The following is a 16,053-nucleotide window of genomic DNA, read 5'->3' on the forward strand; positions in this document are numbered from 1 at the left end:
CAATACCAATTATTGGCCAAGTTATTTTTCTTGTATAAAAATGTCTGAGCCAACTAGTGGCAATAATGAAGAAAAATCAAGGAAACCATTTGTTTGTTCTTCACCTGGTTGTGATCAGGTAATGTCAACAGATTTTAATTGTTTTATATGTACAGTTATGTTCCAATATGAGAACTTGATTTTATTCTGACTTTATATCTGAAATTGTTGTAACTTATTTTCCACGCTGGAAAAATGAAACCTAATAAACAGTTTTTTATTTACAATAACACCTCTACTAGTAACATTAAATAATACTAAGTAAAATATGTCCGAAGTCTGTTGACCTGATTACTTCCTTGGTTTGTTACCGTAAAATTGACTAATAAAACCAACATTTTTGGCAAAACATGTAGGTGCAACCATTTTCCCCACTCTTTTAGACGCTTGTTGTCTTTTGCATAAGTTATGCTTTGAAGAAATCTGTGTGTTGTACTATTTTGCCTAATTTAAAAACCCCAATGTGAGGTGTTCTCTAGGTGTTACAAATATTCTTATGTAATCAATTCTGAGTCAATGTTATTTTTGAATTTCAGCGATTTTCAACATCAGAACGCCTTGAAATTCACAAACAAAAACATCAAATGACCTTAAAGCTGGGACCATCTCGGTCAGCTAATTTGCAGGATGTTTTACCTATTGGTAAGTTTCAAATTAAAACATAAGACAAACAATAGTATAATTGGTTCCTGGGCCGTTTAACGCATTGTTCTTGCAAGTTTATAAATATTATTGTACACAATTATCACAACCATAAGGTAATGATTTAAACTGATGACAAAAACATTCCAACTTGTTAGACTACCTAGATATATTCTGTGTAATGAAGATTAGCTCATTATTTTAGCTCCTGTTGTTTTTATTTAAGATCAAACTCCAACCCCAACAAGATTCCTTCATCTTGGCAACCAAGTTGGTCTGTTTGATGAGTTAAAAGAGAATCCCTTTGATCGCGAGTTCAAAACTGCACAAAAAGATGTAAGCATTGTAGACATACTGTTGATGTGTTGCATTGTTGATTCATTACAGGTGACTTACATTGCTATAAATATGTTCATTTACTGTTAACACAGATGATCTGTAATGCTATAGTAAGGTTGACGTCAGCAGTGGGTAATTACCGATCTCTTACATCCATCTATGAGTTAATCCAGAAAGTGTGAATCACATCATGCTAAACTGACCATTGTGCGTAATTATATCCACAGTGATTGGTAATTAGACCTCAATGGGCACGCCCATTTCAATGAACGCTAATAGTCAGTTAAAATGAATTTGGTATCTCATTAGGTTTACCTGCCTTTTTTTCTTAACATGGTATCTTTATTTTATATTTCCCAAACTGTAAAAAATGCCATTATCAACCGTATTGTGAAATTAAAGTTTTTGAATAGACCCACATTTTGTTTACAAATTTTGTTCAAGCCTGCTAAGTGAGGTTTTCAGATTGCAATTTGAAACCTTAACAAATTCAGATGTGTAAATATAACTATTGGTCAAATAACATAAGAATTATGTTTCATGTTGCTTAAGTGCTAATGAACTATAACTCTATTTATAAACAACAAGCTACCACCTAATTTTGTGGTCCAACATGCATTGTGGTGCAATTTTAGAGAAGCTGTAATGTGGTCACTATAGCATCTAGTTTATTTCTGAGAAAATTATGGGACATAAACAAAACTTGTATCAGGATAAAAGTCTATTTTGTACACTAAGTTCTTGAACTTGTATGGTAAACTTAAACTTGGCGTTGTGGGCCCTCAGGCAAGTTTACAAGGTTTCATTTAATTCGAATAAGCTTGTGATGTCACACCTACCTCCCTTACCACATAACTACAAGCCTGTCCAATGTTGATAACTAAATTGCTGGCACGTTTTTACGGTCTGTGGGTAATGATATGGATTTAGATGTTTCTGAGGTTTTCAGACGGGAACAATTTGGAAAATATGTCAATTATAACTTTTTTATGATTTCCTGATCTGTGTAAAACTCACAGTTCTAGTCTTAACTTACCAAAAATGTCTTGTTTATGGGGCCAAATTTCACCAATGCTGTTTGCCAATACCAAATAATCTAAGTTGTGTTTGATAAAATTGTCATTTTAAAACTGTGCAAAATACCCAAATTCATCAACTACACCTGTAAACTTTCGTTAACTCCCATGTCCTATTGGCCATACTTTCTTTAAAATAAATTTAATGCTTTAGGAATATTTTTATCCGGATGTTTAGTCTATATTAAAACCAAGTCTCATAAAAAAGTTACGCCCGCTATTTCTTGAACTATATATATATTAATGTCACAAATCACTTGGCCCTTTTGGGTTCTGGTATTCTATAATCTATTGAACAGCAGTATAAGACTTGGAAAAAGTCATACAGTTCAATAAGTTATTAGTCTACTCATTTTGCTGCTATTGTGTTTTTAAGACCAAACTCCAACTCCAACACTGTTTCTTCACCTTGGCAATCAAATTGGTCTCTTTAATAAGTTAAAAGAAAACTGCTTTGATCGCGAGTTGCTATTTCCACTATTTCTTGAACTATATTTTAATGTCACAAATCACTTTCCCCTTCTTGTGACTTGGTGTATTAAACTTCTATTAAACTTCTATTAAACAGTATTTCAATGATTGGAAAAAAATCATTGAATGCATTTTAAGTAGTTAAAGTTAAAACTAGTTGGATATTGTTGTTCTCGTAGCACACAAACATGAACATTTTACATCATGAATGTAATAACATTTGCAGGGAGGCATTACCCCGAAACAACGTCGGGCTGCTTCAGTAGTTCAACAACTTCAGTTAAGGACCAATAACCACAAATCAAAGACGCCAACGACACCAACATGGCCAATCAACATAAGCTCGGGTGCTGAAGCTGTCTCGGGCACAAGTGTAAGTATATTTGGGTACAAGTTTATGTGGCAAACATGCCTAAGTACATGTGTGTTGGGAGAGGGGGTTCTTGTGATGTTTGTTGTGGTTATTTGCACAATGAGGTAATGCTTTTTCTCATGTAGTTTTTTATGTACACGTTTGACAAAGTGGTCTTCTCCTTTGTGGTCATGTTTGTGTGTACTTATTTCTGGCTTGGTTTTCTGCTGTATTTCGAGAGTTGTGACTTAATAATAGGGTTAATAATGGTTTTCGAAGAACATTTAAATTTAGTGACATTGGCGCTCCACAGCATGGCTTTTGCATGGTAACACCACTACATTTTTGCCATGCAAAAAACAGCATAACTAAGTGTAAACTTACTCGACCACATTAAACAAGTAGGAAAAGTGTGTACAATAAACCTTGATTAATCCAAACCTGTTTAGGTCAAAAAATTATCCGGATTAGAGCAAAGATTAACTCTTGTCAATTAGTTCAAGCCTTACCACAATACAAAATATTTGTACCTCGAGTTTTGTCCGAATTAGGCAAAGACCGAATCCAGTTTAACCAAGGTTTCCTGAATAACTGTTAAACTTTATAGAAAACAAATGAAAATGTTGTAATAGTTTCCATTTCATTGAGTTTTATTTTTTTAGCAACCTGTTCATGTTATCACACTGACCCCAACCCTTCCTTCACCTGGACTCCTTCCTGGAGCAGCGGGGCAATATTTTCTACCACCCCTTATGCCATCACCCCAAGGGATTCCTGGTCTTCCTGGGTATACTGCAACATCACCCATGCAAGTCCCTGCTACCCTGCTCAGCCCGACCCTTATGCCTTTTCCTCCAGGTAATTAATTGTTCAAAAAATGTATCTTTTAAATGTTGGATTTCAACCAGTGTTTCATACCGGAACAGAACGTAACCAAATAACGTTATTCGTTCTGAGGTAAATTATGCATTTCGTTCTGGACCGATTTTTTTATTTCGTTCTGGTCTGATCGAAATAAATTATAGCGGCATTTTTCGGTATTCCGGTTCTAACAAAAGAACATTTCTTTGTGGTCTTTACAACTATTAAGTGAAAAAAGAAAGAAAGTTGCAACACACAAGAATTATTGTCGGTAGTTGTTACGTCACATAACACGGATATAAATTCAGGGTTTCCGCGGGTATGGAAAACCTGGAAAAGTTATAGAATTTAAATTTGTATTTTTAAGGCCTGGAAAAGATTTGAAAAAGGCCAACTTTTGCAAAAGTCCTTGAAAAGTATGGAATTTGGCGACTGTGTTACCCTGAAAATGCCAGATAGAGATAGGAATTTCAAATCCTGTAACATATGAATATTCGTTGCAAGTATGGTAAATTGGCTGCATCTACCAAAGCCTCTTTACTAGTTTTACCATGGGAATAGCTCGATTTTTTACGAATAGGGTTATGGAAATTTGATTTTTTTTCCTTGAAAAGTTTTTGAAAAGTCATAGAATTTATGAACGAAAATTGCGCGGGAACCCTGTAAATTGTATTTTACTATAGCTTGACGGCGCGAAATTATCAGCAATTGTTTCATGTCAAATGTCCAGAACGAAATACTGGAAAAAAAATAATGGTATTTTGTTCCATTGTGGTATTTTGAATATTTTTTATTTTGTTCCGGTATTTGAGCCAAAAATTATTTATTTCCTTTGGGTATAACGTTCCATTCCGTTCCAATATGAAACGCTGATTTCAAATTAAAATTAGAAAAGGGATATAGCAAAAGAAGGTTATGTGCACTCCACAAATTTAAATGTATGTTTTCGTACACACAATACATATTTGAAATATAAGTTAAATCTGTAACAAACTAACTAAGATCAAAATCACAACGTGCATTTGGTTGTAACCACTGGCGATTTTTTAAAATGATGTTTTGGGTTAACTAAACCTCAGTTAGAAACGAAGGAAACCTATCTGTGTACTAAAGCTTATGATTTCAAGACTAATTTAGGATGCAAAGAAATGTGGAAATTTTTGTTTAGGCAAGTTATTGCATCCTAAGTCCATTTAATGTAGTTTGTTTGTAAAAGAAATGCCGGAAAGGAAATCAAACTTATTTCCTGTGACGCATCACAGAGATCAGACGATTAATTACTATGTCGTGATACTTTTTTCCAAAGTTTACATTTCGTTTGAGGAAGAATTTAGTTTGCAAGGGAAAAACTGTTTGTATTTTTGTTTCTTCCAGATAAGTTGGCACCTAGCAGGAATAGTGTTAAACTAGAATGTTAACCTGACATTGATGTTGTCTATTAAGTCAAATATATTTAATGTATTTGCTCAAGAATTAAATATGTAGTTACATTTAAATTGTTGTTTAGTTGGTCATTGTTTTAATCAATTTTACAAACTGAGTTTTTTGGTTACATTTGAAAACTTTTATAAAGTTGCTTGTTTTTGCTTTTTGTTAAATTGAAAAATAAATAAATAAACAAACAATGTTTTTATTTCTATGCAAGAAAAATGTAATAAAGCTGGGTTAACTTTTTCTGAAATATATTAATACCTCGTTACTATAAGAAGACCATGCACTGATAACTGCGTGCAAAATTAGATTGAATCACGTTGCTTGACCTAAAAATAGTTTGTGGGCAGGAAAGGATAGTTAATTTTAAGTTGCTGCAGTTTAAATCTCCGTCACCATGTCCACTGGTAGGTTAAATAAAATTGTTGTTTCTAGAGGTAAAATTGAAACCAGGAGATCACCCATTTTGCTTTTGAAAAATTAATAACAATAGTCTGATCAACCAAATTCATTGTTTACTTTGACATGTTGCAGTAGGAAATATATATATATATATATATATGTATATATATATATATATATATATATATATATATATATATATATATATATATATATGACAAAAAGTTAATAAATTCAGTAGAATCCCTTTGCCAAATTCAATACCATAAAATTGCAAGAAAAAACCTTCAAGCTCATAAAATTTGCTGTTTTTGTTCACAGGTTTCATTCCTAATCCAATGATGGCTGACGCCCAACAAAGAGCATTTGCGCAGGTAAAAATTGTTTTCTTTATTCAGACATATTTATTTACAGTGTATGCATGCACGACTGTAGTTGATTTAGGACAGCTTTTAAATCATATTGTTTAGAAAAAAATAGAGCACACATCATAAAATGAAAGTATATTAACATGGCAGATTTTTTTCCATGATTAAGTGGGCTATTTTGCATATAAACTTGCTAATATTGTTTATTATCGACTGTACCTGTTATTATATCAATGTAACAGGGTTAAATATAACTGTTTTATTATTCTGAATACCTTAACAATTGTTGTAAATAGAAAACCATAGATGCATAAATTGCGTTTTTGTTACCAAGTATATATCATTTATTTCAACTGTTTGGTTTTGTTGGCTTTCAAACTATGTCAATAACACATCTGTTTCCTTGTTGAAATTTAGGCAATGTTTGCCGCTGCTGCGTCAGCTGCATCACCGCTGGCAACAACTGCCACCTCACAACCAGTGGCTTTCTCAGAAAATTCGGCAAAGGAAGTGTCATCGACCAGAACGATATCCACCAACAATGTTATAGTAAGTTTATAGTGTTTACTATGCTTTACACAAAACCCCATTTCTGCCTGACACACTAAAGTACGACCATGATGTGCTTTGCCATTACAGCTATGTGTGGTTTAGGGGGGAACATATGAGCTGTGCGCTTATGTGTGGTACTGTGTTTTTACAATTACCATGACTTTTGCCACACACCATTATTTATTTTAGTTTGGTTGTAAATGAAACACAGAAACTTATGTTTTTTTTGTTTAAATTTAAAAGACTGGTGGTGCCTCACAATTTTTGTGCTCTTTTGACAATATTTCAGTTTAAGCCCTATTTTTGTTACACATAGTTTTCATGTATGAAAAAACCTGATTGTTGGCCATATTTTTTATTCCTAAACATTGACAAAAAACTATCCTTTACAATATGTTAACTAAACAGGAAATGACATCAACATTGGTAAGTGATGTCATTTGAAAGTTTTGACTGATTGTTATGCTACATCTATTCAAATCAACATGGCTTCATTTCTAATGTTTTGAAGTTCAATTGTATGAGATGACAAATGTTTTTGTGTTTTTTGAACCAAGTTGCCCCTGTGGCTTTGTATGTAAACCAAGAATTGCGGTTTCAAGCATTTGCTCATATCAAGAAAGCAGAGGCAATCTTAAATATTTATCCTAAATCCCCATTTATTTATATATCAGGTAGTGTTTGTTAAGTTTCTATTACGGTTTCATTCAAAACTATTACGGTTTATGAACTATTTAGTGCTCCCAAAACATGTGTGTTACACATACCTAACATTGGTATTAAACAGTCAAAATCATTTTGGAAAGTGTTATGATGGAACACTTAACATTCGTTAGCAAGACTGTTTTTCACTTATATTCATCTCTGCTCTTTTCTTTAGTCACAACACAATGTGCCAACCCTGATTCTTCCCAAGCAAGAAAGACCAATGTCAGTTGCATCTGTTGGAAGTGATGGCTCCGGGCATCCTCCACATGGAACTTCTGTCATACAGCGGGCCTCAACAGGGTCTAATGAACCATCTTATGATACAACGTAAGTTTTCAGTCATTACAAAAGTCATGGTATGTAAGTCTTAATGGGTGACGCCTTACATTGGGTTATATGGTCTAAATGAGGGTTTAATTAGCTAATAAGTACCAAGGATTGGTGGTTACATTACAAGAAATAATACGAATGCTCTATGTTTAAGTAAATATGGTAAATACTCCATATTGATAACAAAATTTCTAAAATTATTGTGACTAGCCGTATTGAAAGTTAATTTGTTTAAATTTACATGTCAAAAAAGGAAAACCAGTGGAGAGGTAGGAGTTTGTTATGTTTTAAAAAGCCAGGTCGAAGCAAAATACATAGTAGGTCACCTAAATTCTTTCTGAGTTGACCTATCTTCTATGAGCACAATACCTTGCAGTGTATACTTTTTACCCAAAAATCTCTTCTAGTCCTACAAGTTTTCAGTTTCCAAAATTATGAGGTAATTCTGCACTGTAGGTCACATGCGATGTCCTATCCAATGATGACTGAAATTACTGATGTCAAAAGATCAGCAGTTACCATGGCAGCCAATAATCACATCACCATGCCAACGACTGCGACTTTACCATCAGTTTCAAGTTTATCAATGTTACCCAAACAACAAGCAGCATTGGTAAAATTTTGACACTTTTTACTATCTATGTATTAACAGTGCACCAGTGTCTACGTTTGTTAAGCAAAATACTTTTTAACTGCAGACAGTGCATACTGTTTCGGCCTATAAGGTCTCATCAGTGCAGCTGGTGATGAGAGATCGGCCTTGTTAGCTAATGTAACCACCTTACGGCGCTCTTTGTTGAAAGCAGCTTCACCAAATTGTTTAATGCCACAACTGGTCATTAATGACAGTGTGCACAGTCTGCAGCTTATCATGTATTGGCTCAATGCTTTCATAAAATTGCTTGTTTGTTGTAATAATAAAAAAGGATATTGTTTGAGCATTTTGTGTGTTCTAAGCTGTACTCCACTTACTTAACAACAAAGCGCCTAATCTTGTCATTTTTTCTATGCTTTGCTATACTGTGTATATTTGTTTATTGTTATTTTAGTAAACATGCAAAAACGCCAAATATACAAACACGAAATTGTGCTTAAAAAGTGAAACAGCATGTTTAAAATTCAATTGTGTTTTTGTATCAGGCAAATCAACAACAACAACCTTTAAGTCGAACATCCTCCTCCAATGACTTTGGAAGCAGTTCCAACTTAGCAGAAGCCAAACAGGTAAAGGTTATTGTCTTTCTGTGTATACATTTTTTAGTAAAGCTGATTAATTATCTATGCAAATTAGCTAGTAAATATTTTCTTGAGGTATTTTTTGATTTAAACTGTTTGCTATGCTAGTGTAGCCACAATGATATCATGACCGCTACGCTAGACACTTTTTAATATTCTTTTAAAACACTTGTTTTCACCCTGTGTTATGTCAGGTAATATTTATGTCTGTCCCTCCTTGAAAGGGATACATTTGGATTTTACGATAAAACAATTGTGCAAAAAAACTTGGGTAAAAAACTACATTCTAGTTATAAATGATATCCTTGACCCCCCCTGTAGTCTGCACACCAACATAAGCTTATGTGCTTTTGCAGAAATTAAAAGAAACAATTACAAACAATAATCCGAATCTACAGCAAGTAATTGCAGCAGAGGTATGAAAGTGGCTGTTTTTAGTTAATTCTGGCAAGCAATAAATTTGATGTACACTGATCTATAAAAACTTCTCATCATTGTTTAGCTGTGAACAAGGTTGCATGATTAAGAGCATGTGCTTATATTCAACAGCTGGGCATATAGTGAATTTGTTGCAGTAAATTTGGTATTAGCCCTTTAAGCAAACTTTGACATAACAAGCAACTTGGCACACAGCATTCAAAAGTTGCAGGGACCTGGCAACGAAGATTTAAGTAAATGTAGGTTGTTAACCCATGTAGGCATGTATTATGCTTTAAAATCTAACAAACCAGTAAACCCCTACATACTAACATACAGCTTTAACAAAGATCTTGTCACGCTTTTGTCTTGTTAGCATTTTAATTCTTACGATGACTACTACCCAATCTCGTCGCAGAGAAAAATCAGTTCCTCCAGTGATTCTTCACTATCATATCCCTCTGTTGGGCCACAGGGAGAAGACTCTAAACCTGCTCCGAGAAGAAGAGGACGTCAGCAGCAGGATATTGACCCTGATATAAAACGGCAAAGGTTTTTGGAACGAAATCGGGCAGCAGCAAGCAGGTAATCATTTTGTTCACAGTGGGGACATGTATTCTTTTGATTGGATAGAATGTTTGGATTACTTTTTTGGAAAGTATGTTTGTGGTTATGTGTGAATAGTGTGTCCAAACTGATTTATATATTAAAATATATATACACCAGTATACACATAAACATATATACCAGTGAACTTGTTTGTCAATTGCACTTGTTGTCGAACTGCTCTTATGCAATTGTTTTGAAGTCCTGACCTCAAGCATTGTATACCTGTATTGATATACTGACATACTATTTGAGTTAAGTATAATATAGACAATTCCAGTCAATCACATTTAACAAGGTTTTGCATGCATTTAGCCACATTATGTGAATAACTGATTTGTTTTCATACTAAATCACTTAAATGCAACTTTTACATGACTCTTCCCATTAAGTTTGGCAGGCTCATTAGCAAACAAAGAAAAAAAATCAAGACTATGTTTTGCAGATGTCGCAACAAGAAGAAAAAATGGGTCAATGGATTGGAAAGTAAAGCTAAGGGATTAACAAATCTCAATGTTCAACTACAAGTAAGTATAGTGACTCACTCATAGCACACCTATCTGAATGTGTATAAACCTAAAGTGGTTGTTTCAAATTGTTGTAGTCACATGTTGAGTTGAAACATTAAACAGATAAAAATTACCACTAGTAATACCAACTTTGTTTTTGTTTTCAGAATGAAATAGCTTCTTTGAAAGATGAAATTGCTTCCCTCAAACAACTTCTGCTTTCCCACAGGTTAGTCTTTTCTTGTTTTGTTTTTACCTTGTCTTATCTTATAGTACAGGGGTCACCCAACTACGACCCACGGACCGGATCCGGCCCGTGAGGTCATTTCATCCGGCCCGCTACCACATTTTTTGGTTTCCAAATCGTATTGATAACTTTGTGACATTCAAAAATTAATCGACTCCTCACGAAAGTTTTCCTGTCGCGACATGTAGAATAATATTACCTAGTTTCGTGGGATTACAACTCCCAGGATTGTTCCAAAGCCAGCAGTTTGTTATGTCACATACAAGACTACAAGTGTCAGTTGTGCGCAAACAATTGCCTTTTTTGTTACTTGGGATGTAATATACAAGCATTGCTCGTAAGAGACCTTTGTATTTTACAGGTCGCATCACCAGATTTTAAATGGGATTGTAGAAAGACCATATCTTGGCGCACCGAGAAAAATCGCCTCGCGGGTTAAGTTTGGAAAGGTGGCACTAGGGCATGTAAACTATGCGGCCCGCGCGAATTATGTTTAAAATTATCCGGCCCGCAGTGAAAAAAGTTTGGTGACCCCTGTTATAGTACATAGAAAAGCTGAGAGAAAAAGTGTGTCTAGTTTCAAAATCTCTGCTTAACTGTTGAGCCTGATAAGAATTTGGAAAAGAGTGAAGAAAATCACAGAAATATGTGTTTTGCCAGTTTTAACTATGCACATATTCTGTTTAATTGTATAGGGATTGCAGATACCAACCGTTTGTTAAAAAAAGTCTTTCAGTTTGTTGAATAATCTGGTTTGTTGCATTTGATAAGAAATATGATGTCAAAAAGATGAATGACAATCACAGAAATATGTGTTTTGCAAGTATAGTACTAACAAATTCAGCCACATAATATGTTTGATTGCAAGTACAGTACTAACAAATTCAGCCACATAATATGTTTGAATGCATAGGGATCGCAAATCCCAACCGTTTGTTAAAAAATCTTCCAGTTAGTTGTATAATCTGGTTAGTTGCATACAAAAGCATGGCGACTTGTGATAAACCGGATTCATTTCTACTATAATTAGTTGTATCAGATATGCTTGTAGATTTACTGTAACAGCTGTTTTAGTTGTGCTTTAGGACGCAGGCAAACAGATTTAGAAGTTTAGAAAGCCACAATGGGTTTGCAAAACAGTAAATACAGAAAAAAGGTTGGTTTAGAGAAAACTTATTGGTCAGTGTTTGGAGTGTTGCAAAGTTTGCAGATTACTCAGATTTGCAAAGAAGAAGGATTTTATTCACAGTGCAGAAAACATAATTGAAAAGGTAGTTTTAAAAATTAACTGTTTATGAATTTTAGACTATTTTTGTGTAGCAGTATACTTTTACTTATGTGGACAAGAAAGTAAGAATTTGTTTGTTTTTCTGCTGTTATCACACAGTAAAACAACTTTCTAATTATGGGTCCCCTTCCCTGAAGGGGACACATATTGTTTTTGTCCGTATTTTTTTTTCTTTTTTCTGTCTAACGCTGGTTTGTAACGCTCGTTTGGTAAAGAAAGAGTGCTTCAAATTTATTCAAATTTGAACATATGTTAGTTATTAATCCAAACTTGATCCTCCAGACCAGTGGTTCTTAACCGGTGAGAAATTTCCCACTAGTGGGAAATTTAATGCTTTCAGAGGGAAATTATGTAAGTCAGGTAACCAAACCCGGGCCCGAGGGTCGAACCCGGCTTTGAATTAATCGTTAAAAGTTACTTTCCTAACATTTTTACGCAACAACATGTTGTAAGAATAATTTCAACAAGGCTTACAAGACACAACAAGTCCAAAGACCGTTTGTTACATCACAGACAAGACTAAAAGTATCATTGACTTTGCAATTGTGCACGAATAAAAGCCTTTCCTTTGTTGATTGTCATGCAATAAATGACTATTGCAAGCAGATGAGACTCTTCAATATTCCAAAAACTTTAATCTCTCACTGAAGCACTAATAAAACTAAATAAGATTGCAGTATATCTTTGGGGTTCCAGACCAAATCGTTTCACAAAATTATTTCATTTAAAGAATAATTTTTTTTGTTAACGTAGGGTACAAAACATCAGTATAAAAATAACAGAGAGGGAAATTCGAAGTTGGTGGTTGACTTTAGTGGGAAACCTCACCAAAAAGGTTAAGAACCACTGCTCCAGACGTTTGACCCCGAATTACCTAGCGGTACACCCACAGGCCCCTGAAACGTAAAATTTTTAACGCTGGTTGTGTAACACTCGTTTGGTAAAGAAAGAGTGCTTCAAATTTATTCATATTTGGACACATGTTAGTTAATTATCCAAACTTGATCCTCCAGAAGAAAATTTTTTATTGTGGGGTTAATGCTTTCTAAAAATTTGTCCTTAAAAATCTAAAAATCACCGCAACGTTTGTTTACTGTAAATCCGCATAAACACGGGTGTGGGGACCCATTCGTTTTTGTTTACAAAAACAATCATATGTGTAGATCAAATGATGTGTATAGTAAATTGGTAAATATCATATAGAATATACAAAATATATCAGGAAGCCACCATTCTAGTTTTTATTTATCTTTTTTACAGAGATTGCCCTATAACTAAAATGCAGCAACAAAGCATGGCGATGGCTGGAATCAATCTAAACACTCTTGAGCCTTCAACCCCATCAACAATGAATTTGTTGGATGCTGTTGTAAAATCTGAATCACCCGGCTCATCTGGTGGAGGTAGTCTGTTTGTTTGTTATGTTATATTAATGTAATTTCGGCCTTACACTGTGGTGGATATGTAATGTATAACTTGAAAACCCATTTCAATATGGGTCCCCTTTTGTTTCATGGGACACATAATTTTTTTGTATATTTTGTTTAATGTCGGTTATTTCCCATGTTTTGGATGAGGTGGCACAATGTACCTTAAAGGTTTTGTTTCTGGGTAAAAGTTTAAAGACCAGGTTAATTGGATATTTTCTATCAGTCATAACACAATCCATATTTTATTTGCAGAAGGCAGTGCCCACCATACCCTGTCTAGCACTTTATCATCAGGTTCAATGGATGATAACTTAAGAAGTTCCAACCCTAACCTTGCCATGCAACAACCCACCTCACAGGTATTGCTTTTAAAAATGCGTTGTTAAAATTTTAGTGCTTTTGCATGTGATAAACCGTACTGAAATCCTTATGCAGCTTATATTATTGATTGTGTTAACTTAAACTTTTGGCTGTATAAAGTGGAAACTAACAGCGTTAAAGATAAAAAAAAGTCCATTTACCTTGTAAGGTTAAGCTTAGTTTCCTTTTTTCAGCCACAATCAGGTTCAATGGCGAACGGTCAAATGATGTACCCGAATATTATTGCGTCATCAGCTGGTACCACGTGACAACCGGCTGTGACGCGTGCGTTGAGAACAATCAACCTTTGTTCTTTTTCTTCTGCAGACAAGCATATTATGGTACACCGACCTTTATATTTTCGCCTTTTTGTTCTCTGCATTGCCAATTTTCTTGTTTGTTTATTATATTTTCTATTGTTTTGGCGCAAGGCGCGCCATTTTGGCTTCCGAGAGATCAAGATGTTCCAGAATACTTTGTTACCTAATAATGTATTGCGGCACAGGGTGCAACGCTGACGCTAATGTTGACACGTGCCTTTTTGAAATGCAACGGAAATTAAAGCAGTACAAAAGAAGTAAAAATACCTTTTATTAATACCCGATCTTGTTCAACATCTCCATTATTAGATAGTTTGTGAGCTTCTTATTTTTGTCCCTAAATGGTCCAAATTAATTACACAATTTGAATACGCTGTTGTCATTAACTTGTGTTTTACGGCAATTCAAGTTCTTTGAAATTATTATTTTTTGACAAAATGGGTTTGGAATTAGTCTATTTCAGCGCTTTCCATGACGCATTTATCCCCAGGCATCTGAATATGTCGTTTTCACTTAAAAATAATGACATTTTATTTTACCCCAAATGGAACAAATCCACCAGCCTGTGCAGGGTGTGCTACTCTTAAAAAGGGTCGAAACCATTGATTTAACTTTTTAAGTAGCAACTTAACTCTGCGAAAAACTAACTTTGTTTTGTGCAAAGTTATAAATGTGAAAGACGCCACAGCTTGTATGCGGCTGGTTTTTCCCATCGCGCGATTTTTCCTTAGTACACATGAGGTCATAGTGACGTCAGAGCTGGCCTCATTCCGAGTACATTACGCGCAATGTAGCAAAGCTTAACCTTCTACTAACATTTATATTGTTTCCTTTGCATCGGTCACATACTTCTGTATTGACTTACAAAACAAGGAATGATTTTTTATTCTTTACCTTTTATAGAGCCATTATTTTTTCCTTTGAACAGGATTTTTTCTTTGTTTCAAAAAGGTTTAAATTTTTACGCTTTTCAATAATATTTTCAGGATTTTTATGTTTTACTGCTAGTTTTTCTCTTATGTTGAACATCTAACTGCGCTCTGTGGATTTTAACAACATTTTTGAACTGTTAAAAATTATGCATCGTAAGGAATATTCTTTTGCTTTTAAGAACATCGTGTGTCCGAATTTGTGATTGTAAAAATACGAGAACGTTCCAAAAATCAAATGTTTGATTTTCCGTCTGCCCTATGTTCCCATAACCAGCAATTGTTTCTATATGTACTTATATAATCTAAGTTTGGCATCTGTAAAATGCAGATATTTTGCCAACAATTCCCAAACAAATACACATATTAATGTAATGTTTTGTTTAGAATTGTATTGTGACAAATTAATCACATAAGTTAAAATAATATTTACATGTTTTGTTAATTATAAAGCGGGTTTTGTAACGAGCTTCATGCAGTCAACCTAATTGGTCACATAAAATTTTACTAACAACATTTGCGTATGTCTGCAAGGATCTTGTTAAAAACCTGGCTTTACTACCAGTAAGTTATATATGTGAACACTTACCGTGTAATATCGATATCTAAACGTTACATGACAATTAATTCAAACAACAGTGCCTTGAATGTATTTCGGCAATAACATTTAAGGCCCTTCAATATAGAATGTGTGTTGTCTAGGCGGTCTAACAATATATGTGTGTGTGTGTTCAGTGTATGTCAAGCTCGAAATGCGTGGATGAGTACAATCAGTATTGTGTAGATATGCACGGAACTTGTGCGTGTTTCATTATAAAGCGTTGTATTGCAAACTGCTGAATCTATGTGCTGTATTAACAAATCGTGTCGCCTTCCTCCTCGCCCAGCAGAAACTACAAACAAAAATCGCGGAGTCTTTTTTTCAAGTAGCTTAAATAGACAGTGTTGGTAAGAATACAACAAGGATAGTCAATGGGCTAACACTGTACACCAGAGTTGTAAACGGGCCTGAATTTGGAATCCGAACCCGAAAGTTCAAGCCTGAAACTCGGCCCGAACTCGAATCGTTTTTAAAATGCCCATTTGGGTCCGAGTTTGATTGACAGGCCTATGTATTGGAGCCTCAGGAAATACCAATAC

At 34.5% G+C, this 16,053-nt stretch overlaps 1 protein-coding gene across 4 annotated transcripts; it reads left to right on the forward strand.

Annotated features, from left to right (window-relative positions):
* Positions 1 to 34: 34 nt before the first annotated feature.
* On the forward strand, positions 35 to 15,826 carry LOC145217584 (cyclic AMP-dependent transcription factor ATF-7-like). Of its 4 annotated transcripts, none has more exons than XM_080084860.1 (17): positions 35 to 118; positions 576 to 681; positions 908 to 1,017; positions 2,794 to 2,940; positions 3,582 to 3,777; positions 5,935 to 5,987; positions 6,399 to 6,530; positions 7,414 to 7,568; positions 8,028 to 8,184; positions 8,712 to 8,795; positions 9,164 to 9,223; positions 9,601 to 9,809; positions 10,276 to 10,357; positions 10,507 to 10,568; positions 13,135 to 13,277; positions 13,557 to 13,663; positions 13,859 to 15,826. In XM_080084860.1, exons 1-17 carry the CDS (start codon positions 41 to 43, stop codon positions 13,931 to 13,933), a joined length of 1,956 nt encoding a protein of 651 aa, XP_079940986.1. In that variant the 5' UTR covers positions 35 to 40; the 3' UTR covers positions 13,934 to 15,826. The 4 variants fall into 4 exon arrangements, with proteins under 4 accessions (XP_079940986.1, XP_079940988.1, XP_079940989.1 ...); XM_080084862.1 differs by having other exon boundaries at positions 9,643 to 9,809; XM_080084863.1 differs by lacking the exon at positions 9,164 to 9,223.
* The last annotated feature ends 227 nt before the right edge of the window (positions 15,827 to 16,053 follow it).

The sequence above is a fragment of the Phallusia mammillata genome, chromosome 3 (assembly GCF_965637545.1).
Source record: "Phallusia mammillata chromosome 3, kaPhaMamm4.hap1.1, whole genome shotgun sequence".
Taxonomy (NCBI): domain Eukaryota; kingdom Metazoa; phylum Chordata; class Ascidiacea; order Phlebobranchia; family Ascidiidae; genus Phallusia; species Phallusia mammillata.